At 40.9% G+C, this 26,911-nt stretch overlaps 1 protein-coding gene across 1 annotated transcript in view; it reads left to right on the top strand.

Moving 5' to 3' along the window:
- gsg1l2b (gsg1-like 2b) overlaps positions 1-26,371 on the top strand; it is a gene marked incomplete at both ends in the record, with an annotated part of 31,201 nt that extends 4,830 nt beyond the window's left edge. The window contains 3 exons of the mRNA XM_079261117.1: positions 623-775; positions 24,053-24,164; positions 26,071-26,371. Coding sequence (XP_079117243.1) covers positions 623-775; positions 24,053-24,164; positions 26,071-26,371 — 566 coding nt within the window. The remainder of the gene's footprint in view (positions 1-622; positions 776-24,052; positions 24,165-26,070) is intronic.
- Between the last annotated feature and the right edge of the window lie 540 nt (positions 26,372-26,911).

Here is a 26,911-nt window from a genome sequence, read left to right as displayed (position 1 = left end):
CAGTCATTGTGCAGAACTTCATAGGCTGTAGGATCTAGTTAATGGAAACCAGGTGTGTTGGAGCAGGGATACAACAAAAACCTGCAGGACAGCGGCCCCAGAGGACCGACTTTGAGCACCCCTGTCATAAACCCGCTAAAAATGCATTTGAAAAGACGTTTTACTGGAGTGTGAAATTCGACTTAGCTGAAGGATGTGAGTCGATTCATAAATCACGCTGGAATATTTCAGGAAACAAGCCGACTCCATCTATTACATAAGTTGTGATTAATTAACCACACAGTAACTTTCTGCCCTCAGGTGAGACGTACAATTACACTGCAGCTTATAGTTAAAGCTTATTTAAATCCACTGACATTTACTCCTACGGCACACACACACTGAGCTTAGGATGCATCTCTGTGGATATCGCACCACATATCCTCTCTGTGACTGTGAAGGTTAACGATATGGATGATGGGGGTCACTGGTCCATCTTCCTCCGTCCCTGCTTTCTTCCTTTACCCTTTTTTCTCCTCTCAGCCCTGCATTCCTCTTCATCAGCTGTCCCCAACCATATCCTCCCCACCCCCGCAACACAGACGTGTGTGTTTACTCTGTTTAAAGCAGCTTGTCTCAACAGGAGTGCTGTGGCTGTGCATCGTGGCGGAGTGCCTGTACATCCTCCTGCTGGCCACCGGGGGCATCCTCATGTCTCTGGAAGTGTGCCACTTTGGCAACGTCATCGATGGCCTCAAGCTCAACGCCTTCGCTGCCATTTTCACTGTGCTCTCAGGTGAGAACACAAACATACTCGCTATGTTTTCCAGTTTTTATTTTTTGTTTGAATGATCGAACTTTTGACAACATTGTTTTCCACTATTCCAACTATTTCTCACCAAGCGGTCCCGTAAACCATGCAGGGGTCTTTCAGTTCAGAGGCCATATTCAGCACGATTTGATCTCTGATGGGGTGGAAGCATACTGACCTGGAAATACTGGAACCTGTTCATTTAAATCTCTGTTTTAATGGAAAAAAAAATAGATGATCAAGGTGTTAACATTTCATGAATTGTCCTTTATATAAGACATCATAAAAAAGAAAACTGAAATTCCTGGAGAAAAATAAACCAGTTTCAACTATCTAATTTACATATTTTGTTATTTTATGCATTTATTGATATTTTATTTTATTAAGTGTTTTTATTATATATTTTAAGTGTATATGTGTTTTTTACATAAATTCATATTGTTATTAAAAATATTAATAAAATATTTATCTAAAATTGAAATTTTAGATAAATATTTTATATTTAAAATTCATATATATATATATATATATATATATATATATATATATATATATATATATATATATATATATATATATATATATACTATAAAATGGAGCAAAAGGACTCAGAAACTGTGTAATAAACATGATACATACATTAAAGGGTAAAAAGCATTTCTTAATTACACCAAAGTTCTGCAGATCGATTCAAATGGGATATGATTTCACTTTTACTTTCATGCTGAATTGAGCAGAAGGAAAAGTAGAGCAAAAAAGGATGAAACTCCAAACTTATTCGGCCTGTTTTCACCTCCATTATTACCATGAGAAGGGATGAAATGATCAGATCTATGACCCGAAACCGTCTTGTGAGTGTTCAGACCTCTGGTCCTGTGGCTTTGTTACAGAAATGAGACCCACTAGTGGAAGGAGTTGGATCCGTTTGGTCTCTTTCTCCATACATCTGCTCTGTATCTCTAAACCATCTCTAGGCTGGTTAATATCCTTTTCGCTATTTCAGGTACTTGTTGCTGTGGTTCTTTGCTTTTTCAGGCAACAAACTCCTCATGCTTCATAACGTAATGGCAGTAACAGTATTCATGACGCCTCTGGTAACTTCAGATCTGCATATTAGGTATGTTGTTAGAGGGATTTTTTACAAGTGACAAGTATAACTGCTAGCATAACATTAGCACAAAACGTTAGCACGACAGTCAGTCACATGCAGCCAACGAACTCAAAACAATCAACATTGTGTAACTTCTTGTTTCTACGTCAGCGGGGTCGGAGAGGAAAAAAATAATTATGTTTCTGTTTCCATAGTGTCGGAGGATGTTTAGACTGAAAAAAAAAAAATAGGTATTTCCGATGCTAGTATCAGTACCAGTCCGACTTAAATTTTTGTGTGAAGTTACGATGACTAAAGATGGGCAGAAAGTAGCAAAACAAGGACCATTAACCTGTCAAATAGGACCAACTTAATTTTCCCTTTTTAGTATAACTTGACAGATATTTAGTTAACATCAAAACAATGATTGCTGCTAAGGTATGAGAACTGGTAAGATCACAGAAAGTCTCTGTTACATTAGTGTTGATATTAAATTCAGACACAAACATTGGGAAATCAAAAAACTGGTTTCAGTTCCATTTTAGTTCAACAGAGTCTTTAACCCCGTTTCAATGCTGGCATCCGTCCAGTCACACATTCAGGCAAGTCGCCGCTCCAAAAACCCCCAGAGAGGATTTCCAGCCAGTTTGCCTTCAACCCTCTGTGGGGGAATTAACGATGACCTTCTCTCTAATCCACTCAGTGAAAATGATGCCGACCACCACCCTAAGCAGTGAATCAGCAGTGGAAGATACTTGCACAGTTTTACAGACAGGTTAAATTCAGTAAGTGTCTAAAAGAGGCATTTCCTTTCTCTGTGTTTGACTTGGACCAACATTATTAATCCATTTTCATGTTTAAAGTTATCCACTGCTTTGCTTTTACTTGGTAGAACTTAAGTCTTGACTGTAAAATTATTATACTTTTTAAACAGGATAATGAAATGAATAAGTATTATTTAAGTTAATGTGGTTTTATGTTTCCTCTGTGAGGCCATGCGAGTGACTGTAGGACGAGTCCTCCATTTATCACACAGCTCTGCCTCCAGTCTGTCAGCCAACTCATACACTTTACAACTTCTCAAGGGTGTTACTTTGTCATAAAAAGTGGTGGGAACATTTTGGCAGGATAATGAAGGAGTGGGTATGAAGTCAGATTCAATGAGCAGGACACTAGTCATTTGCATAACTGCACATCAAAAAGGACAAAGCTGACAATTCCAGAGACAATAAGACTCACTGTGAAAATAACGGCCCTTTAACTAAATGTTAATAAAAAACAATTTACATACATTTGCATTGTCTTTGTGTGTCATAATTGTTGTAGTGTAAAGTACTTCAATTCTGAGTACTTCCACCAGGGGGCGTAGGACTCGCATCACACTGTAAAAAGCGGAGTTTTTGAGTAAAGTTTTTACCTTAAGGTGATGCAAAACATTATACCCACAGTATTATAGAGTTAAAAATGTATCAATAAGAATGCTGTAGTAAGGACAGTGGCTCCATGTTTGTCTCATGCTGGAGTATCAGGATGTCTAAGCCTCTCGTCTATAGCTGTGTTTCTGTTTCCCCCAAGAGTCGTGCAAAATGTAAAAATCGCAATAAAAACTGGGGATGGAAATACCTGAATTTAAAATAAAAAATGCAAATATCACCCGCTACAGTTCTCAGGAGATGGCCCAAACGCCCCAAAAACACAAAATGCTTTACATCACTATCCTCCTCAACGTGGAGACTCGCAGAACAAGGTTTTATGAAAATTACGACTAATCGCCGAATTTTGTAGAATGAAAACATCTGCAAATTGCAAATATAAGTTGAGGAAAACTAAAGGAAACGCAGCTTGTGATCGTTTCCTAGCGCTGCTTCTGGGAAGCCGCCTGGTCTCCACACCTGACTCAGACCGTTGGGTCAATAACAGACTTCTACGGGCATTAATGACACACTGAAGCAGGTTTATTGTAGCAGGGAAAACAACTGAAAATAAATAAATCAGGGTAGTAGGGTCGATAACATGAAAATATTAGGTTTATTGGTATAGTACCAATGCAAAGGGAAGATAATACTTTGAGATTGCTAGATGTCACTGAACTTCAGTTCAGTAAGTTGTGTTTCTGCTTTTAGCTGCTATGGCAGCTTTTCCTCCGAGCTCATTATGTACATTCACCTTCAGGGTCGCAGTCAGAAACAGCCATAAAACGAGTTGCAGACGTTTGCCCTGTCTAATGATCCCGTATAGTGGAGCAGCTGTAGCTCAGGAGGCAGAGCGGGTAGTCTCAAGACTGATGGTTTGATCCCGTGTAGAGGTATTCTGAGCAACTTGTCCTCGTTTTTCAGCTAGTGATGTTTATCACATGTGGTGTGTGAATGTGTGTGATAGGTGGAAAGCAGTACATAGATGAGTCAACATGCCTAGGGAAGAACTCTACAATTAGTCTGTTACTGAAGACGTCACATGACGATATGAAATCAAATCAAACTTTATTATAAAGCCATTTTCATGCAAACAAATTACTTCACATAATATAAACCATGTCTGCATATTAAAATGTCTACTATTACATAAAAAAAACTTGCTTATCGTTGTCTTGCATCACGTTTGGGCCATTGTGCAGAACAGAACAGCGCCTACTGGATCCATTAGTTTGAGTCAGGTGTGTTGGAGCAGGGAAACCATGGAAGTAGGCATGTTCTTGTTTTATGTCCCATAGATCAATGTTTAAGAACACAGATAAATGTAGGAACTCTGGGTGTAAATTGCAAGCTTGATTACAATACAGTATCATGTTGATTCGTTCATCTTCTGCTGCAGAATTGAGGTTGGGTCGTGGAGCAGCAGACTAGACCAGACTCTCACCCGACCATTTCTTCCAGCTCCCAAAGTAATCTCAGGCCAACCATAGTCTCTAGATCGTGTCCTGGGTCATCAGAGTGGATGTGTCCAGAACACCTCCCATGGAGGCTTCCTAACCAGATGGCTGACCCACCTCAACTGGCTCCTCCAGATACAGCGGTTCTACTCTGATCCCTCTCAGATGAAGGAGCTCCTTAACCCATATCTATAGGAGAGTCCGACTACGCGGCAAAAAAACTCATTGTATCCATGATTTTGTTCTTTCAGTCACTTCCCTCAGCTGGTGACTCTAGGCGAAGGAACGCAGACGCCACAACCGTCCGGTGATATCACAAATTTGCCACAACATGGTTGCCATTTGACTTTATTGAGGATCCTGCGATCCATAAAATAGACCCGGGGTCCCCAACTCGGACCATCTTGGTCCTTGTCCGGCAGATTTTAGATGTTTTTCCCTGCAGCACATCTGTTTTAATCAACTGATTATCCAACAGCTTGTAGCAGAGTTCTGCACAAGCCTGTTTAACAAAGTGATTATAAAATCGATGACCAGGTTCTAAATGTCTGAACGGACCACCGTTCAGTTCATCTGTTAACATCTGTACAGCTCATTGATCATGAAGGTTACAGTTCCATTATCTGCTTTGATAGACGGAAAATAAAGACTGCTGGTACGTAAAAGTAGGCGTGTATGTGTGTGATTAAATACAGCTAAAAATATATGTATATACCAAAATATAATAACATATAGATAACATTTGTTTATGCCCTCAATTTCTCATTAAACTATCAGTAATTATTCTTTTTAATTATTGCTTATTTCCAACTCTTGTTCTGTTGTTGATGCTACAATTGAATTTCCTAACTGGGGATTAATAACGTTTTCTGAATTAGAAAAGCCTTGATGAGGATGAGTACCATTTTTCAACAATGCCTCACAGATATGTGGATATTTAAGCCTTGCTACAGTAAAGGCTGTGTATTGATCAGTTTGGAGTACGAGCTGGATTCTCCTGGTCTGACTAATGCTTTGATTTTTGATTCATCTCACCGTAGAGTCAGAACTCCGTTTGATCAGGTTTTCTGGTGGAATAAAACTACAAGCTGCGATCTTTCTGAATAAATATCCCTCAGTTATTTCATTACAGTGCATGGTGCCTTATTAATGTCATTTAACATGTATATGAGTTGTTTCTGCAGACTAATCAGGCAGTAATCTAGTGTTTACCATTAAACACAAACAAACCCTGAGTTGAATATCAGCTTTGGCCCAGCTCATAGTTTGCTTGTTTCATTTCATGACTTTATTATCTATGGATTTATTTATGTTTCATATTTATCAAACTTATATATATCATTAAAGAGGCATTTTGTTAGAATTACTCCCATCTAACAATGAAATTATGTATCACATTCAAACAAATATTGCAGTCCAGGAACGTTAGCCGCTGTGTATCAATAAGCCTCAACAACACTGATGAAACCACATCATCACTCAGGTTTGTGATTTCATAAACAAATTGGATTGAATCAATAATCTGGTTACATCCGGTTCCTATCTTCTGGTGGAACTGGGTGTTTACGTGTTTTCAATAGTTTTAGTTGCAGTGAACGGCAGCTTTCAGTCACAGTAAAGGCCAGTGGGAAGGCTTTATGAGCTGCACTTACTGTGATAAAAGGCAGTGTTTTCCACGACTTTATTAGCCACTGAAACCACATAAACATGCACTTCTGTAGCAGGGAAGCTGGTGTGTTTTAGCATCCCATGCTAATGAGCAAAACTGTCTAACAAAAGCCAATAGAAACGTTAGCTTTAGGCTAATTTAGGAAGCACAGTTCACCTGCTAGCGGAGGAGAAAGCTGCAACTTCAGCATCCCTTTTAAAATTGTTCTCCTTTATCTCTTTCTTTGCAATTGTGAAAACGGTTCCTGCATTTTTTCTGTAAGACAACTGAACATATTTTCCAACTTGCCGGGTTAGTAGGCCTATCCCGCCAAGTTTCTCCTCCGGTGTCGCAGGGAAAACACCTTGTTCCGCACTGGTGCTTTTTGTCCCTTAACGGCGACTGTAGTTTCAAGATTGCAGACTGTCATGTCGCTTCCCTTCCAGCTCACTCATCGTATTTATATACAAATAAAAAAAAAATTCTTCACTTACCAAATGTGTCAGATTATTTGCGGAGGTCATAATACACCAGTCATAACTTCTTCTTTCGGCTTTTCTCTTTAGGGTTCGCCACAGCAACCCTGCATCTTCTTCTCTCACTCCAACTACCTTCATGTCTTCCCTCACAACATCCATATATCTCCTCTTCGGTCTTGTTATAGTCCGCCTGTCTGGCTGTTCCAACCTCAGCTTCCTTCTACAGTTATAGTCACTGTTCCTTCTCAGTACATGTCCAAACCATCTCAACACCAGTCCTAAGAAATATATGAATTTAGACATCGATATTGGCCAGTAAAAATAAAAAAAATGTTACACATCGTTCTTTTAAATAGCCACCATATTTATTAGTCAAAAGGTTAAGTACTTTGTGAAGTTTGTATGAGTAATATGTTACGAAATACGTTCACATGGAATCAGTACATAGATCGTATATGAAAGATGGACGGAGCCTTCAGCGGTCAAAAGTGAAGCCTATGCTGAAGTGCATAAAACTGCAGTTCCCCCTTCACCTGCTAGGGGCTGGCTGCAAATCAGAGCGAATCCCCATAGACTCTCATGTTAATAAGACCAAGGCCGGATTATCCAATGGGCATTATTGGCATAAACCCAGGGGCCCACGCCCAATTGGGGCCCATGTGGTTCCAGCATAGGGCAAACATCAGCAGTTTGGACATGAAACAAAATGTACATAAAAGCCAGATAGTTACACCCCAGTGTCTAGTGTATTGCTATTAGTACCACTGGCTGAGAGATGATAGAAATGTCGTTTCACAGTGTATCATTCACAGTTTTCACAATGTTGGGGTGGCGAATAGGGCAACTGCAACACTCTGGGCCCAGAAGCCTGTACACTTTTTATCCGGCCCTGGATAAAGGGAAGATAAATCTGGAGAGGTGTGATCTCCACAGCGGCATTTTAGGATCAGGAGGCTTTTCAGGAATCAGAACAGCCATAGAGACTTGCAATAGTCAAACAGCAACAGAAGCATGGACTAGTTTTTCTGCATCACTCTGAGACGGGATGTTCCTTGTTACATCATGTAGGACAGCAAAGGTGGTGCTAGAAACACATTACATACACGGCCAAAGGGGAAGATCCGGGTCCAGAATAACACCACTGTGGTACTGTTCTTTTAGTTACTCCCCACAGCTGGGAACCGTGGGTGAGGGTGGGAACATAGATCAGCCGCTAAATCAAGAGTTTCGCCTTTTGGTTCAAGCTTGTTACATCCTCCACAAGGAGGTTCCAAGAACAAGAAAAATAAACTCTTGTCTCCACGAGAAGCTTCGTTCGCAGCAGGGTGGGTTGTATACGTGGCTGCTTCCGTGTATTTAAATGCCACATGTAAAAATGTTCGTACTTTTTTCTTTTTTTTACCACCTCAATCAGCTGTTTTATCAAAACAATCCTTTTCACCTGCAACAGCAAAAACATGGAAGCGGTAACTGTCCACTTCATGCTGGGTGTGGTTCCATTTTAACCACACCCACCAAAAATTTCCAACCAATCACACGATACTTCTTGGTGCCCCAAAGGAAAAAACTTCTGCTAGCCTGAAGTGTCGATAACAAGTGGCAACCTCTGGGGGTTAAAAGTGAAGCCAATGCGGAAGTGCATAAAATTGCAGTTCCTCCTTCATCCACTAGGGGCTGCAAAACAGAGCAAATCTCCATAGACTCCCATGTTAAAAAGACCAACTTCATGGAAGAAATAAACAAGTTTACAGCCTGGTTCAAAAATCCATTTTCGGTTTAATAGGTCAGGTTTATCTTCATGACAACTGTGGGGGGAGTGATTTTTTTCTCACTCTGTTTAAAAAGTAAATTCATCTTGAAATTCAGCATATTTAGGGGCGTGCCCTTTTGATTGACAGGTACCAATTTCCCGATTCAAGTATGAAGAAGCCCGCTTACCTCCGTTAGCTGGCTAGCTCCGGGTTAGCTCTTAGCTACAGGCAGTTCGGAGTTTGCTAGATGTTAATCATCCACCATGACGCTCACAGCCCCCCTCTCAGCTCCACCTCTTTGCCCATAACCGCCCACCAAGCTTCAATTCAGCTCTTCAGAAACCTATGGGTGACGTCACGGAGGCTCCGTCCATCTTTTTGTATACAGTCTATGGTCGAGAAATGTCTTCACTCAAGTACCGGAGAACAAAATTAGGTAATTTTTTTCTCAGGGTCTGATGCAGGTTAGTGCAGACTGCAGGATTACACAGATCCACCTGTTTATCTCGCGCTGCATCCTTCCCTTGCTCGTTAAAAAGACCCAGAGATACATATTATTTAACAAAAATATTTTCTAAAAGTAAAGGTCAGTAAATGTAAACATATTTATATTTGACTTGTATGTACTAAAACAAAGACAAAATGTATGGTTTCATTATTTATAGGTTATTATGCAGTTATTTAACTGCTCTGACCCACTTGGGGACCAGATTGTTCTGCATGTGCCCCTGAACTACAATGCAAATTGACCCTGGTTTGTGGGCCACTTGGCTGAGAGATAATTCAGTAAGAGGAACCACTATAGCAACAGGCTTTAGATCCCTCTTCCACCTTTCAAGTGTTTTGTTTTTTAAAAGGTAAAACTAATATCAGCATTAATAATATAAAGAATCTACTAGTAATGATCATCCCGGCATCATTGGACATGAAAAACGGCTGAATTTTCCCAGACGGGAGCGATATGCTCGCCGAGCTGCTCCCATCTCAGGTGTAGCATCATCGCTACAGAAGTGCTGACCGTCCATCAGTCATCCTGTTGCTGCGTTTTCATCTCTGCGCTTTCCGCTGGCAGGAGTTGAACTCGCCATGCTCCTCTGTGGCTGAAGCACCCTTTCATTCAAGCTTCTTTGAGTTTTGTTTTCATCTCTTTGCTCTTTTTTTCCTGACTTTCAGTTGAATCGTAACCAATTCTCTCAACCTTGTCTGCATGTGTTATGTTTTATTTATACGAAGCACACCGTCAGGAGAAGCGAGCCGTCTGCGTAAACAGGAGAGGTGAAACCTTTAAAAGTTCAGCCTGAGAAAAAGAGAAATCATTTTGACATTTTATGTTGCGTTCTCCGTCACGGCGCGTTGCCTTGCAAACAGCCTCCAAAGCCTGCAGGATTGCAGAGGCTTTGGTGCAGTGGTGAAATATACGAACGGGGACACACACCGCTTCTGCTTTTAACGGGATGAGTAGCATGAGAGTCACTATGCTAATGAGACATGGTGGAAGAAGGGAAAATGATTGAAATTTATTACAGCTGTCTATTGTGTGGAATATAATGCGGATATATGGGGAGACTGTGTTTGCTTTTTATTGGACTGATTCATTTGCCTGCCTGACAGCTAAATGTCTGGAAATGGAAGTATGAGAGTGTTTCAGCTGGTGTTCTTTTGCCTAGACCATTTGTTTCTTAATCCTGGTCTTCGGGACCACTGTCCTGCATGTTTTCAACATTTCCAACTCCAGCACACCTGACGCAGATCGACTGAACTGCCCGTCTTGATCTTCACAAGCCTGCAAATGAGCCATTTATGTGTCAGGTGTGTGAAACGTACAAACACCTCCAAAACATGCAGGGAAGCGGTCTCTGAGGACCAGGATTGAGAAGCACTGGTATAAGCAAAAGTAGCATTATGTACATGACGTTTTTCTAAGAGAGTCATGTATACATGAACATTCACCGTCCACTTTATCAGGTCCAGTTTCGAGAACCAGGTTGGACCCCTTTTCCCTTCAGAACTGCTTAAATATTTGGTGTGAGAGACTCAACAGTGTTGGAAAAGTTCCCTTAGAGATGTTGCTCCATTTTGCCATCCTCACATATTTTGTATTTCAGCTCTTCATCATTTCACATGACTGTATTATTTCATCATCACGTTGCTGTTTGTTTGGTAATAAACAGACAACAGAAGTACAGTGTATGTCGTGTCACACCTTATCGTTCTCTTTATACACACTCCACTCTTCACAGCTTTATTCCTCATGAGTCCATTCAGGCTCCTTCCTGCAGCAGATATGATCGTTCTGCACTTACCGAAGGTCTGAGGGCTTTTAGCTACAGTTCAGTCAGACCCAGTGTGGGCTGGGGGTTGTGTTTCATTTAACTGGTTGCTGTTTGGCTAATTTAATTCAAAGCTGCTTCTGAAAGCAGCACGTTGAAAAGAAACAAGATCTAATCAGCAGCAAAGGACATTAAAGCTAAAATAAAGAACATTGTTGAAGATGCAGAAGCAAAGTGGATCCATGCAGCTGTAGTTTCAAGGCCCAACGTCTTTCACCTTTGCTGGTATCAGCTGCTTTTCCTCAAAACCATTTTTGAACTGTTTTTTTTCCTCAAAACCACCTTCATTCCCGGTGTCATCGACATTGTCAACATTCCTCAGAGATTTCCTCCATGTTGACATGAAGCATCACACAGTTGCTGCACATCATGATGAGAATCTCCCGTTCCACCACATCCCAAAGCTGCTCTGTTGGACTGAGATCTGGTGACTGTGGAGGCCGTTGGAGGACAGTGAACTCATCATCATGATGAAGAAAGCAGCTGGAGATGATGTGAGCTTTGGGACATGGTGCATCATCCTGCTGGAAGTTTCCATCAGAAGATGCTCCACTGTGCTCAGAAAGGGATGGACATGGTCAGCAGCAGGACTCAGGTAGGCTGTGCTGGTTAAACCATGTCATGCTGGTACTAAGGGGACCAAAGTGGGACCAGAAAACCTCCCCCCACCATCACACCAGCAGCAGCCTGAAGCCTTGATCCTGACGGCAGGATGGATCCATGTTGTCATGATGTTTCCAGCAGATTCTGATCCTACCATGTGAATGTGGAGCTGAACTGGAGACTCATCAGACCAGCAACGGTTCTCCATCTTCTATTGTCCAGTTCTGGTGAGTCTGTGTGAATTGTAGCCTCAGTTTCCTGTTCTTACTGACAGGAGGGAACCCGCTGTGGTCTTCTGCTGCTGGAGACCATCTGCTTCCAGGCTGGACGTGTTGTGTGTTCAGAGATGATGTTCTGCATGTCCTCATTGGAACCAGTTCTTACTGGACTTCCTGTTGTCTTTCTATCATCTCCAACCAGTCTGTCCATTCTCCTCTGACATCAACCAGACATTCTGGTCCAGACAATCTGCTGCTTGTTGGATATTTTCTCTTCTTCAGACCTTCTCTGGAAACCCTGGAGATGGTTGTGTGTGGAAATCCCAGTGCCGTGTGAGCGGCTTATTAACCCTTTGTTTGTGCACCAAATGAAGTGGATAGTTAGATCTGGTTAACTGATGATGCTCTTGTCATTTAGTTGTTTCCATGACAACCACTTGCTTTACAGAAGCACATGAAAGAACCTCTGGGCTAACTTTGTCTTGTTTCTGAAACAGCTTTGACCCACCAGGGCATGGACACTTGATCTCTGGTGTGTTTTGGGGGGTTTTCTTTTAAAAAGGTACCTGACTGGGACGCTGGCAGCTCATCCTTTGGGTCCTATGAGTCACAGTGAGGACTGGGTCATTCCAGTGCCTCTCCATCATGCTGGGATCTAGGGAGTTTGGAGGTCAGACCGTCACTTTTGGCGCTTTGTCTTCCTGAAGTTTTTCCTGAGAAGTTCTGGCAGAGTGGAAGGATGTGTTTTACTGCTGGGGCTGCATGGCAACAGGTCTGCAGGGATATTTAGCTGGATGGATTTCCACTTAAAATAGTGGTGCAGGCTCAAGACGGAGGATTGAATCAATTTTTTTTTTTTTTTAATCTGTTGGTTTTCCTTAACAAGACTATTTCCAGCAGAATATTGCACTGCACCATTACTGTTGAGACAGATCTCCTCCTCACCACTACAGGAGGCAGGCCAGCCATTCAGAGCTCAGACTGCAAAGCGTGACTAATCTGTAGATACTAGTGATTAACCTACAACAGTATTTACAACAAGCCCAGACTCAGATTAGCGCTACATATCCATTAAATGAATAACTGACGTCATAAGTGAATGACAAAAGATTTATTAAAGAACATATATTGGATAAAAATAAGCAATCAGTTGATCATCTATCAGAAAATTAGTCTGATTGAATTTATGGTCAAACTTTCATTCAGGCTTTTATTTCCAGTGTGTGTCAAAACGACAAGAAGAAGAAATAAAGGTTTCATTGGAAGTTGTGTGTAATACTGTGACAATTTCCTTTAGTCATTTCAGTTGTGTCTGATGCCCTCTAGTGGACATTAGTTCACTTAAAGAGGAGCGCTTACAGAGAGCAAAACACAGGTTGACCCAGATCTGACCTGGAGCTCACACAAGTTCTGGTCCAGAACCACATAAACGCTCCAGACTGCTGACTTCTGGCACAACAAGCCAACACCGGTGTAGATCTATGTTACAAATCTGGCCTGGAACTAGACAAGATGTGGCATTTATGTCCCAGTCTGGCTCAGATCCAGCCTAGAACTGGTTCAAGTCAAGTCAAAGTATTTATAGAATTAAAAAGAAAACAAAACAGACCATAGCAGACAAAGTCCCATAAAAGTCTGTTAGAAGTGTAAGTAACACAGTCACGACACAAACCAGCAACACCAGTAAGAAAAACAGGCTGTGAATATAAAACATTATTTCATCTTTTTATTTCCTATTCAGCTTCGTCCATCTCAGGGTTGCAGGGAAATTGGAGCCCAACCCACCAATTAGCAGGCAGGAGGCAGCGTCCACCCCCACCAGTCCAGCACAGAGCCAAACGTCCAGTTACACTCCTCTCAGGGAGAATTTAGAGACACCAGGTAACCTGATGCGTGTCTTTGGATGGTGGGAGGTGGCGAGAACACCTGGAAAAAGCCGCACATGCACGAGGAAGAACATGTAAACTCCACAAAGAGGAATTTCCAACCAGTCGCACTAAGTTAAGGTCAGAAACTTCCATGATGCTGTCTGTATTTAAACTTGTAAACTGACCTCACTGCCTTCAGGTGAAGGACAACTTTCCGTCTTCTACATCCAGACAACGAATCCTGAGAACCACAGTGCTGCCTGAACATTTAGCCAACATCCAGGGAACCTGCCCTGGATAGTTTTATTATCCAGATGTGTGTGCAGTCAGGTGCAACACGTCCTCAGTTGTTAAATCCACGCAAAACAAAACGCGATCGTTCGTGACTGTGATATTCAGCTGAGAGGGCGACGTAGCTACACAATCTCCTGTCGAAAGTCAGCCATTTCTGCTGCAGTTCTCCCTCTGTCCTTTAACGCAAAACACCTCCATCTCCCTGCAGAGAGGAGCATCAAAGCCAGGCGTGTCCAGTCAACCCCATGACACACCCCGAAAGCCAACAATAATTTAGATCATGATATACAAATGTCAATAGGAGACATGTTAAAAGAAAAGTAAAATGAAATATTAAAAAAAAATAACAGAAGAAGAAAATGCAAGATTGTAAAAAATGAGGACGTAAATATGACAAATTCAAAAAAAGTTTCAATAAATCAATAGATAAGTAAACTTAAAATATCAGATAAATTTAAAATGCTAAAATTAATCATTTTGGGACCACACAGAGAGAAAGAAGATCTAAATAAGAAAAAAAAATTGGGGTAAATTTAAAAGGGAAAAATAGAGGAGAAACAGCATTAATCAACTAAATATATAAATTAAATAGCAGAAGTTAAAAATTAAATTATGAAGCAAAGTAAATAGATAAGGTTAATATTAATAGGCCTAAATAAAATATTTAGTCATATTTTAATTAGTCAGTGGAAAAAAATATTTCTTGGCATATTGCTTACTTACTTTTTTTTTTTTTTTTTTTTTTTTAGCTATTTTTGTATTTCATTTTTAAATGAGGCCACTTCATTCCTCTTTATTAGTTCTCATCTGGTTTCAGGAGGAAGCATATTTAATGATAACAAGTTGTCCTGCTTGAGTGCTGTTCATTTAATAAAAACGTTTTTTTGTTTGTGTGTTTGTTTTCTTTTTTTAATTATGAAGAAACTTTAAGCATTTTAAATCCATAAATATTATTGGGATAAAGGGGGCTTTTTGAATAGCTGTGTAATAATCTAATTTTAATACCTCAGACATTAATTGTAAAGTTTTACATTTTATTGTCTTTTAAAATTTGTCATGTCAGCAAAAATTAAAAAGAAAATGTATACTTTTTAAAACAACTTGTCATGCAGACACTCCAAATATAAAAGTACTCCGTTTCACATTAAACTGCTTTGTCTTGGAGAGCCACTGCTAGCTGTTAGCATGTTAGCATTGTGTTTACTTCCCACACCTGTTATCTTCCGGGTAGAAACAGGAGGAGAAAAAGCGCTCAATCTCACTACCAAGAAGGAAATTATTTATAATTTACAAAACATCTCATACACCTTTAGAATCATACCTGATAATCTAATGTAAATCTAAAATGAATTATAATTAAATTCCTCCACACGGAACGTCTGGAAAACGTCCCTTCATTACAAGGTCGACAGTAAGTCTAACATCAAACTTTCAAGCTTACTGAGAAAGTGGCATGTAATGTTTTTAAAATAAGGAAATATTTAAGGCAAGCTTTAAAAATAAATAAATAAGCACCAGTCTTTAACAAAAATGTTAGATTATCACGTCAGGAGAAAAAAAACAAAAAAAAACTTACCTGCATAAGTTTTAAATCCAAATGCTGATTTTTTTTCCCCCCCATCTCAATCAGCTGTGGGAGTCTCGATGAGAATCGTATTCAAGACTCAGGTTTGGGTCTGATTCTAGTCCTCCAGCTCGCGCTGCACGCGACGCAACTCAAGCTGCACGCGACGCAACTCGAGGCTTGTGTCCGCCAGAGTGCTCCAATGATCCTGCTAAATGGCACTGGTGTCCATAAATTAGACGTAACTGTCAGGGCTTTTGCGCTGCCTGAAAGCGCATCGCGTCAGATAGTCACGTGAACTGTTACGCACATCGATGACGTAACATGCGTGGCGTGAGGTCAGATGAAGAATGCCTTTAATTACCCAAATTTTAGAATCACACTGAACATTCTGCTTTGAAATTTCCACCAGATTTCATTTAGCAGCTATAGACATTTAGATTCAGCTTTTATATCACATCACCAGAGAATAAATTCGTTTTACCCAACGAATTATATAATATACCCAAGACTGACCGTTTCAAACACAGACAAGCCTGGAAGAAGTTTTAAAGGACAACATTTAACAGCACAGAAAGATGGATGAACAAATGCTCGCTAAATTAGATAAGCTCATTATGGATAATTGTTTCCCAAATGAGAGGCTGGATCTTGACAATAGAAACGACTCTAAGCCAGAGTCGAAAGATGAAACTGAAGAAATCATCACAATAGAAGAGGTTGTTCAACCGAGAATACAGAAGTTTAGCTACAGTGCGTTGAGAGACAAATTGTTATCGGTTGACAAAAGTCTTAATGAGTCTGAAAGCAAGAACAGAAATCTGAATGAGTGTGTACAGAAACTGAAAAGTGAAATACATTGGAAAGATTTAAAACTGCAATCGCTGCAGTTTCAAAATGAGGAACTTAAGGAACAGATTGAGTGGGCAGAGAAACAAAGGAAAATACAGAAAGCAAAAGCATCATCTCAACTGAAGGAAGTTGCCTACACAAAGGATCTCTTGAAAAGGGCTGAATCTGAGGTTCAACATCTTACCAAAGAGCTGAAACAATGCACAGAGGTGATCAGAAGCCACGAAAGAAAGTTAAACAAACAATATGATACCATGCGTATTCTTAAGGGGAAGATTGGGAAGCAGTCACCGCAAACAACGAAAAAAAAAGACACCATGGAGGCGAAACTGTGGGATGAAATGGAGGACAAACCATGGATACAAACAGAACTGAAACCTTGGAAAGAAATGGAGCAGAAGCCATGGGAAACAAAAGAGGTGGTTACGGAACAATGTGCCGAATGTTATCAAAAAGACGCCTTTATCCAAAAACAAGCACATAAGTTGCACCGTTTTCCCAAGTTGACTAAACTGCTTGAGGATCATGTGAATCAGCTGGACAAGCAAAGTGATGAAATTGACAAGCTGAAAATGGACAATATGGAACTGCGAAACAAACTGGCCAGACGGCCTGACAACGCGGTGCTGAAACTCAAGGACCTCGAGGCGGAATACAGAAGATGTATGGTGGGTTTGAAGCAGAAAGCAATCGCGCTCAACGCATTCAGGAATCAGAACATGAAAACGCAAGAAGAGAAAGCTCAGCTGGAGCGTGAGGTGAGACAGCTCAGACTACAACTGAAATCAAAGCCAAAATATCCTCCATTCATTTCCAAACATGCTACTTCTGACCAAGCACCCAAGTCAGAGGATCCGAGTGGGACTGAGAGCTCGTCAAGGTTCCCACAGAGAAAAAGCAACCATGTTGTCCTGGACAGCAAAGCGTCTGAACTTCTTCCACTCCAGGTTGACGGTGTTCCCATGAGATTCAATGTCCAATCACCAAAGAAAAATAGTTCATCAAGATGCAAACCAGGTCTACGCAGGACGAATCGTCCAGTTAATTAGACAAGCCAGGGTATTTGTTGTGGACATTTCATGTACAACTCAAAGCTCTACAAAAAAAAACATGAAAAGCATTAAAGATGATTGAAACAGCACATAAAGTTGTTGTTTGTTTTTTTTGTTTTTTTTTTAAAAAGTTGATCTTTTATGGTGGGTTCCCCACAGAGCCCTGCGTTCTGCCTGCCTCTGGGGTACTGGCACCTGGCGGGGCCGGTGGCTGCTGTCCCCAGCCCCGACCCTGGGGGGCTTGTGCTTCATGGCCGTGGGGGGGGGGTCTGGTTCCGGCTCCCCTCTGCTGCCATCAGAAAGTAGTCCTTACAAGTGTGAACGGCACGCAGCTCTGAAGTGACATGGATGTACAGAGGAAAGACATGTCACGTGATGCATAGTGTTTTTGGAATACAGTATGTGGATACTTCACATGCTCGTGTATGAATTTGGAAGGACTTACACAGTTGCAAAATTATGCCCAAGTTATGAATTTGCTCCATACAATTTGGTTATACATACCTATGGAGGCGGGGCTCTTCTAGGCTCTAGAGGCCCTGGGGCCGGCACTCTATCTGCCCTGGGCAGACTGTGGCCAGTTGGGTCAATAGCTTCTAGTCTTGGCTCACTGAAGCCATGTGCCATGTGGCTGCAGACAGCACTGGCGAGGGCCTCCTTATGTGGCTTCCTGGGCAGATGTGGGGTTGTCTTTGGAGTGAGGGGGCTTGGGTCCATGCTGAGTGGGCTTTTAGGCAGGGACAAACACTTTGCCCACTCAAATCAAATCCGCCAAAAACGCAGAAACTACCAAGACTCGCTCTCCCCTCTGCACAGAGTTGCGCCTTGTACAGCATTGCATTGCGGGACCCCCTCTTTCTCCTTCCAGTGAATAACCAATCAGCGTTTAGTATGCAAATGAGTTGACATGCAGCCTGATTGTTGGGTGTCAGATTTCTCCCCGTTGCTGGCTGAGCTGCTGCAGCGGTAAAACTTTAAGGAAGTGAGGGAGTGAAGCTCTGTTAAATATGTCTTAGTGATTTATATCATGAGATAGGCTACTTAATAAGTAATTACCAATAAATAAGGTAGCATATGCCATTGATATGTTCTGTCAGCAGGTAATTGTTGCTTTTTTTTTAAGTGTGTGAGACTGTCAGTGGAAGCATTGCTCAATCACACATGAGCACTGGATGTGTGTGTGCCCGCTCGGAGCCAATCAGACTGAAGGAAAATGACCCGTATGTGACAGACTCAGTCAGAAATCTCCTGCAGTCTCTAGTTCTGCATGCTGGTTTGAGGACAGTTAAAAAGTTTTACTTTTTCCCCCCAACTCCTGCTCGTTTCAGCAGCTCATAGAGAGCTTCATGTTTGCATCTGCATCAATTCTCTCTGAAAAATGAAATTCTTATGGCAAAACAGATGTTGCTTAAGAAATGTCCAAATGATACTGACCTGTCCACTCTGTGTGAAAACCTGCAGAGTTTTGGGTCAGAAAAGTAGGAGACTATTAAAGTAGAGCAGGTAATGAGTTTCTAAAGAAAAGAAAAAAAGAAGAAAGTTAAACAAAATTAAGAAAAACATTTAATGTTCTACTCTGTGTTTGTTGTTTGCTCTTGATTTTTATATAAGTTTGAGGGACTGCCACCATATTGTGTTCTGGAGTTTGATGTTCCACCCTGTTTTTGTTGTTTGCGATATGCTGAACTCAGGGGTGTCCAAAGTCAGTCCTCAAGCCACTGTCCTGCAGGTTTTCCATGTATCCCTGCTCCAACACACCTGACTTCCATTAAGTGAATCCAACAGCCAATGAAGTTCTGCACAGTGACTGATTAGTTTGAGTCAGCTGCCTTCTTGCAGCGGAATATCTGGTATCTGTCAATCAAAAGGGCACAGCCTTAATTATGATAAATTTTGAGATTAAAGTACTTTAAACAGAGGAGTTATGAAAAAAATGTACTCCTTCCACAATTTTCATGAAGGTAAACCTGACCAATTAAACCTAAAATGTGTTTTGTACCAGGCTGTAAACATTTTTATTTCTACTTTGAAGTTGGTCTTTTTAACATGGGACTGACTCCCTTTTGCAACCCCTAGTGGATTAAGGGAGAACTGCAATATTTGGCACTTTCGCATAAGCTTCACTTTTTTAAAGTGGCTCTATTATGCACATTTCAGTCTAATTTATTTTAATATACAAATCCAGAAGGGCAATAAATAAATCAAGCATTTTTCACAAACCCCTTCATTCATTTTGTATCATTCATTCATCCTCTCAGGGTACATTCACATCAGTCTTTTTGATTTGAATCTGAGTCTGTTTGCTCAGTAAGTCAGCTTTGTTTGGGGAGCTGTAAATGCGCCAAGCGAATTATGATTTGGGCCAAAGAAGCGAAGTCATTTCGCCTCCAAATGCAGGTCTCGGCCTGTTTCATGTGGACCAAATACAGGAAGTGCACTACAACAAAAAAGGTCACTTCCTGCATTTGGTGTAGCATGGCATTGTGGGTAAATACATAGTGATCACGTTAACAGTCTTCTGCCTCATCTGTTGTTCATACTGCGGTCATTGTTGCAGTGTATTTCTGCAGTATACTTGCATAAGACAAAATAAAAACCCAAAACAGCGATAGTTTTGTGCTCTATGTTGAACCATGCGGCAACCTGCAGTGGTTATAAGTGAAGCCTATGCTGAAGTGCATAAAACTGCAGTTCCCCCTTCATCCACTAGGGGCTCCAAAACAGAGCGAATCCCCATAGACTCCCATGTTAAAAAGGCCACCTTAAAAGCAGAAATAAACATCCATTTTAGGCTTTAATAGGTCAGGTTTACCTTCATGACAACTGTGGGGGAAGTGATTTTTTTTTCTTACTTGCCCGTTTAAAAGTAATAAATCTCGTGTAATCTCCAAATTCGGCATATTTAGGGGTGTGCCCTTTTAAATGACAGGTACCTGATCTCCTGCTTCAAGTAAAAAGAACGTAGAACAGCCGCAGTTTTTAGCTGGTTAACAACGTGACTTAGCTTTAGCCCGCTTACCTCCATTAGCTGGTTTCCTCCTCTTATCTTCTGGTTAGCTCGGTTAGCTCTTAGTTACAGGCAGCTTGGATTTCGCTCAATGTCAATCATCCACTCACAGTCCCCTCTCAGTTCCACCTCTTTGCCCATATTTGTATTTTCTGGGTGAGACGACATGCATGCCTCTGCCAAGATGGCGATGGTAGGAACCGCCCACCGAGCTTCAATTCAGCTCTTCAGAGACCAATGGGTGACATCACGGAGGCTCTGTCCATCTTTTTATATACGGTCTATGTGTTTAACTCACAACCGAATTTTTTTCTTCATGCTGGTCTCTTTTGCTATATACCAGTACAGCACCACCTTTGGTGGGAATTGGAATACAATATTTTTAAAGTTTGGCGCTTTTGACCAAACTCCAACGTGAATGCAATCTCGGTCTGAATGAATACACCCCCCAAACAACTGAGCCGAGTCCCCAATCGGACCGAGTCTTGTGGACTATCCTGATGTGAATGCACCCTCAGATCAGCCTCTGCCAGCAAATAGTAAACAGAGAAAGCTCCGCTTTATGTCCTGCGTGTGGGCAGCGTCTGATTGGTCAACTGCTAGGAGTAGTCATACTGAGCAGTGAAGGTGGGCGTGGCTTTCTTCTTCTGAACGTGCACAACCTAGAGAAGATGACCAATCACTGAGTCGCTCCCCCAGGACGTCACTGAAATTTTGAAGTACAAAAAAACTCTTTAAAACCAATCGTTTCCATCACCATGGAAACCGAATGTCAAGAGTGCTGGAAAACTCAAAAATGCGTTCAGGTGATAAAAACAGCGCCGGTCATATGTCTGATGAGTATTCAATACTACAACACTGTAGAAAGCTCAGAAGACTAGAAATAGCATCGTAGAGCTGCTTTAACCACTGGAGGTTGTTGCTTGGTTAAAACTAATACATCATTGTATGACTCCTGCATACAATTAGTCCTGTAGATGTTAACCATCAGGTGACCCAGGGGTCAAGTAGCCAGACCATCATTCTGTTTGCTTTAATGCTGGACAAAGACAAATAAAAAAAAATTTAAAAAAACAAACAAACAAAAAAGGATAGTGGTTATTTTTTTCTCTATAATTGTTTGTAAAAAGATTTCTGTCTCGTCCATCCATACGTCTCGCACCATCTTTACTTGAAATGAACTGGTCATGTGACTCCCTATATCATATCTGAGTAGTGTAAAGGTGGAAAACTTTGTTTTTTATTACACTTTTGAGTGTTTTGTGTCCTATTTACAAGCCATGAGCATGTCATAAAAATGTAAAAACGTTTTAGAAACATTTAGGAGATTTTTTAATTTAGATGTCATTACCTTTTTTAATTGCAATATTTAGGTTTTATGCAAATCTAAGAGCAATGGACACGCAGCTACATTGCAGAAATCACTTCCCAGATAAGTCAGGACAACACAGCTGAACTCCTTATCTCCCCACCACAGCTCACTTCATGAAGAAGATATTTTTTCCTCAATACCCAGAAATAACGAAGCAGATAGATGGGTGTCGGGAGGATCAGCTCTGGTGCTGCATGTCCGTATGCTTTTGACTAAAAATAGATCACTTGGATTAACATTTTTTAGTGAATACAACACACATCATGTAAAAACAAGCCAAGACCCAGAATGCTGCATTCATCCAGACACAAAGCCGTCCCTGATCTGCATAGAATTATGAAAATTTTGAACTGGGATAGCTTTAGGGAAAAACATGAGCTCTGATAGGGATGAGATGGGAATTTAGGTGTTTGCCATTGAATCTGGTGCACCCCTGTTCACTCCAGGGATTTGTAGGGAGAGCTTATGTAGTAATCTGACTGTATGACTCCAATTGCCAGTTGTCATTCCTGCTCTATATTATGGCTGTTGTCTTGTCTGAGAACCTCAGCCAGAGCTTTAGTCGACTAAATCCACTTCAGAAATGAAAAAACAGGGGCTGGAAAAATCAAGAGTTGTTTTATGTCTTGCACTTTTTCCACATTCACAACAGCCAGTACGTTGATATCCAGTTACTAGTGTGTAATGTAGTTCTGGAAAGCAAAACACCGTTGTTAAATGTCACAAAAAATAGATGTGAGGTGCAGTTTCTCAGCCTCAGATTGCTGTGTCAACAAATGGACATAATGAATGTCAGTGTAAAAAATAGTCACAAGCAGATATTTATAAGTTGCTTTAAATGTGCACTTTTCTGGAATTTGGAAAGCCAGATATTGATTGTGCCTCTTCTCCCTGGCTCTTTACAGTTTATAGCCAGGTTGGGCAACTCCAGTCCTTGAGCGCCACAGTCCTGCAAGGTTTAGGAGTTTCCCTGCTGCAACACAGCTGACTCTAATCAATGGGTAATTAGCAGACGTGTGCAGATCTTGACGTCAAACTCTGCACAAGTCTGTTAAATAAGTTTAATGTGAGTCAGTTGTGTTACTGCAGGGAAACTCCTAACACTGGTAGGACTGCAGCCCTCATGGACCAGAGCTGCCCATGCCTGGTTCAGACTGGGTAAAAGATGGGTGGAGCCTCTGTGACATCACCTGTAAGGTTCTGATGAGTTGAATTAAAACTCACTGGGAAGTTCCCACAGTCACCATTCACTCCCCCAACAGGTGTCATAAAGATAAAGTTGACATCTTAAACCTAAAAGGGTTTTTGAAACAGGCTGTTTGCCTTTCTGACATGGGACTCAATGGGGACTGACTCCCTTTTGGAGCCCCTCGTCAATGAAGTGGGAACTGCAAATTTCGGTACTTTCACATGGGCTTCAATCAATTCATCAGACCTTTTTATAAGAAAGTTAATTTTATATGTCATCATTCTGAAGCTGTGTGAGTTGTTCATATAAACCTGTACTCCTTTAAAAAAAAAAAAAAAAGTCTGGCTTTTAGGAATCTAATGGCATTAATAACTTTATTATAAGAGGCTTTATTAACTTCTCCTAAAACATGTCACTCTGTAAAATGTTTTTTGTCAATTTGTTGGCACAATATGGGTGCCAGTTTATTCATTCATTTATCTATTTATTTATGTTTTTTTATTTATTTATTTATTTATTAATTAATTGTTATTAAAAGTTACAAAATTGGAAAAAATATTAAAAAAGATGTGCTGCTATTGTAACCGAAATGGAACAAAAATGCAAAAAATATTTTTAAAAACAAATAAAAACCTCATCGTTCTGATTAAGACTATGGGATAGTCGAAGATTTACACTTAAAAAGTGAAAAAACAAATATTAAACTATATGATTTTTATAACAATTTTTTTGTGTGCACCTTTATCAGGGGATCAATGGGGGGTTAAGAAAGTTTGACATAAACTCATTAAGCAGAAAATAACCAGAAATGAACTTTTTTGCCTTTTGTCAAGAACTCAGAAATATGTTTCTATTTTATTTTGTCTTAATTCCAAATTATAGCTGAAATAGCTGATAAGGTAAGTGGGGAATTGACTTTTTGTCCCTGTTTCATGGCATCTAACAGGAAGTATAGGTTATTGTGCTGCATTAGCTGTTCAGCTACATATCATACTACACTGCCACCAAGTGGTGGAGTTGTAGAACTGAATTGTTTGGTCAGTGTTGCTTGATCATCACTTCTGTTTGTTTTGCAGGTCTGTTGGGTATGGTGGCCCACATGATGTTTACCACAGCTTTCCAGCTGACTGTAAGTCTTGGCCCAGAGGACTGGAAACCTCAAACATGGGACTACAGCTGGTCATACATGTAAGTCATCCTCTCACTGCTCTCTTAGTCGACGTGGACTGGTCAAATATGATGAAAATTAACCCCTCCAAAATAGCCAGTTTATGAGCATCAACAAATATTGTATAACAGAAGAAAATAAAAAACATTGGAAAAAAAAAAAAAAAAAAGCGACAACAGCCAGTTTGTGTGATTATGAGTAATAAAACAGATATATTGATTTACCCCCACAACACAGTTGCCCCTCCCTGAGCTGCCACCTTATCACGGTGGAGTGGTTTGTGTGTCCTGAAGATCATAGCGGCTAGGTTCTCCATGGCAAACAGGTGTCTTGGGGAGGGACCAGACTAAGTGCAGCTCAGCAACCCCCATGATGATGACAACCATTGGAAGAAGTATTCCCTTGCCTGGACGCGGGTCACCGGGACCCCCCTCTGGAGTCAAGCCCGGGGGTTGGGACATGAGAGCAAGCATCTAGTGGCCAGCCCTTCACTAGTGGGGCACAGTCAGGCTTAACTCGAAAGGGTTACATGGGCCCCACCTCCTGTGGCTCACCATCTGTGGGGTGAGCCTTGGAGGTCAGGTGCAATGGGAGCTGGGCGGTGGCAAGAGGCAGGGGCCCTGGCGGTCCGATCCTTGGCTGCAGAAGCTGGCTCTAGGGATGTGGAATGTCACCTCTCTGGTGGGGAAGGAGCCTGAGCTTGTGCGCGAGGTTGAGCAGTTCCGGCTGGATATAGTTGGACTCACCTCGATGAATGGCTTGGGCTCTGGAACCAGTTCCCTCAAGAGGGACTGGACCTTCTTCCACTCTGGAGTTGCTCACGGTGAGAGGTTAAAGCAGGTGTGGGCACTCTCATTAGCCCCTGGCTCGGTGCCTGTACATTGGAGTTTACCCCGGTGGACGAAAGGGTAGCCTCCCTCCCTCTTCGGATAGGGGGAGACGGGTCCTGACTGTGGTCTGTGCCAATGCAACCGAACAGCAGTTCAGAGTACCCACCCTTTCTGGAGTCCTTTGAGGTGTGTTAGAGGGTGCTCCCTCTGGGGACTCCCATGTTCTGCTGGGGGACTTCAATGCTCACGTGAGCAATTAAGGTGAGACCTGGAGGGAACTTTGGTTTACTTATTTATTGATGGCTATTTTATATTATATCTTTTTTACTTCAGTTGTTTTTGTTGTTGTGTTTTCATGTCTGTTTTGAGAAAGTCAAATTCAACGAAGATTTGCTACTCAGCTTCATTCTTTGTTTGTCTTTTAATGGCGAATAAATAAGAATTAAACAATAAGGAGCGGTGCATTTCAAGGTTTTAATGTACGACGCAGAGTCTAGAACATCACGGCCTGCAGCGAAGTCCACAAAGTGCAATAAAACGTATAAGTAATGCACGGATCTGAGTTGTTTAATCTGCTTATACCATGTTCCCACTCAGTAAACATTTTGTAAATGTTTATTTCCTTTTTACAAACATGCTAAACTATTGGAATTATTTAATGTTGGCCTTAATGTACTTTTAATACAAAATAACTGTTGTCAAGCTACAATATGTTTCTTTCATTCACCTGTCAAAAGCAGCTGATTTGAACCAGTTGATTAATGCGTTGCTATGATGATGACAATCACAGAGTGATAGTACAGTGTAGTAAAACTCGTCAAACTACAAAATAATGCATCCAGTAAAGACAGCAATGGGCTACAAGTGGTAAAACAAGATCATGTCATCATTTCTGGAAAAAATTTCAAGGACAACTGGAAGGCATCATGAATTTTACTCAATCTTTTTTAGAATTTTACTCAATCTTGTTCAATAATTTTGTCAGTAACAAATATCTTGTATGTTTTTATTCAAGTCTGATAAAAGTTCATAGATCCAAATTAACATTATCTTGCTGAATTCAGAGGCCAACTAGATATTTGTCTTTTTTTTTTAGTTTGGCGTGGAGCTCCTTTACAGCCTGCATGGCATCCTCGGTCACCACCATCAACCGCTACACCAAAACCATCCTGGAATTCAAGCACAAGCGCAGGAACATTGAGAAGAATCTGAAGATCAAGCAAAAGCTGTTGGAGCTGGACTCTCCGGAGCAAGTTTGGGACATGTACATCAGCTCGGTGCCAAGCACCGCCGAGGAGCTGCTGGACCTGTCGTCAAATGGTCGTAAATTATCCAATGCCTCCATCTTCCTGGACCTCAATGACCTTCCTGATCCACAGGGAGAAGAGTACTGCTAGACCAGCAGGGTGTAGCATTTTCAAACTTCAGCATGTCACTGTCATGTTCAGTGTGATGCAGTGTAGATAATGAAAACACTCTGAGACCCTGGTTGAGATTGCTGACAAAACCCAATATCACATGACTACATCTGCGTCCTTATTAAATTGTTGTTCATATTCATCCTAAAACTGTTTCATGTTTTTAAGGCAAGCCTAAAATTGTTTTATTTTTGCTATGTACATTTTCATATATTCTTCGCCAGGAATATTTTTATGCATTTAATGTACTAATTTTATTTACATATAACATATTTACACATCTAAACAAATGTAACAGATATTTGTTTTACTATTACTCCAAAAGTATTTACATAAACCTTGTGATTACAGAGAACTCATAATTAAATTTTCTGTTTCTGAAAAACAGGCAAAGGGCATAAAGGGTGAAGTTATGTTTTGAGAGGCATAACTGCATCTTTAGCTTACAAGATGTTTCATGTTTATCAACTTGTTGCTGAAAATAGCTGTAAAAATAATCTAATACATATTCTTTAAACA

This window comes from Telmatherina bonti, assembly GCF_933228915.1.
Source record: "Telmatherina bonti genome assembly, chromosome: 21".
Classification (NCBI taxonomy): domain Eukaryota; kingdom Metazoa; phylum Chordata; class Actinopteri; order Atheriniformes; family Telmatherinidae; genus Telmatherina; species Telmatherina bonti.
This window is presented reverse-complemented; position numbering and strand designations above follow the sequence as displayed.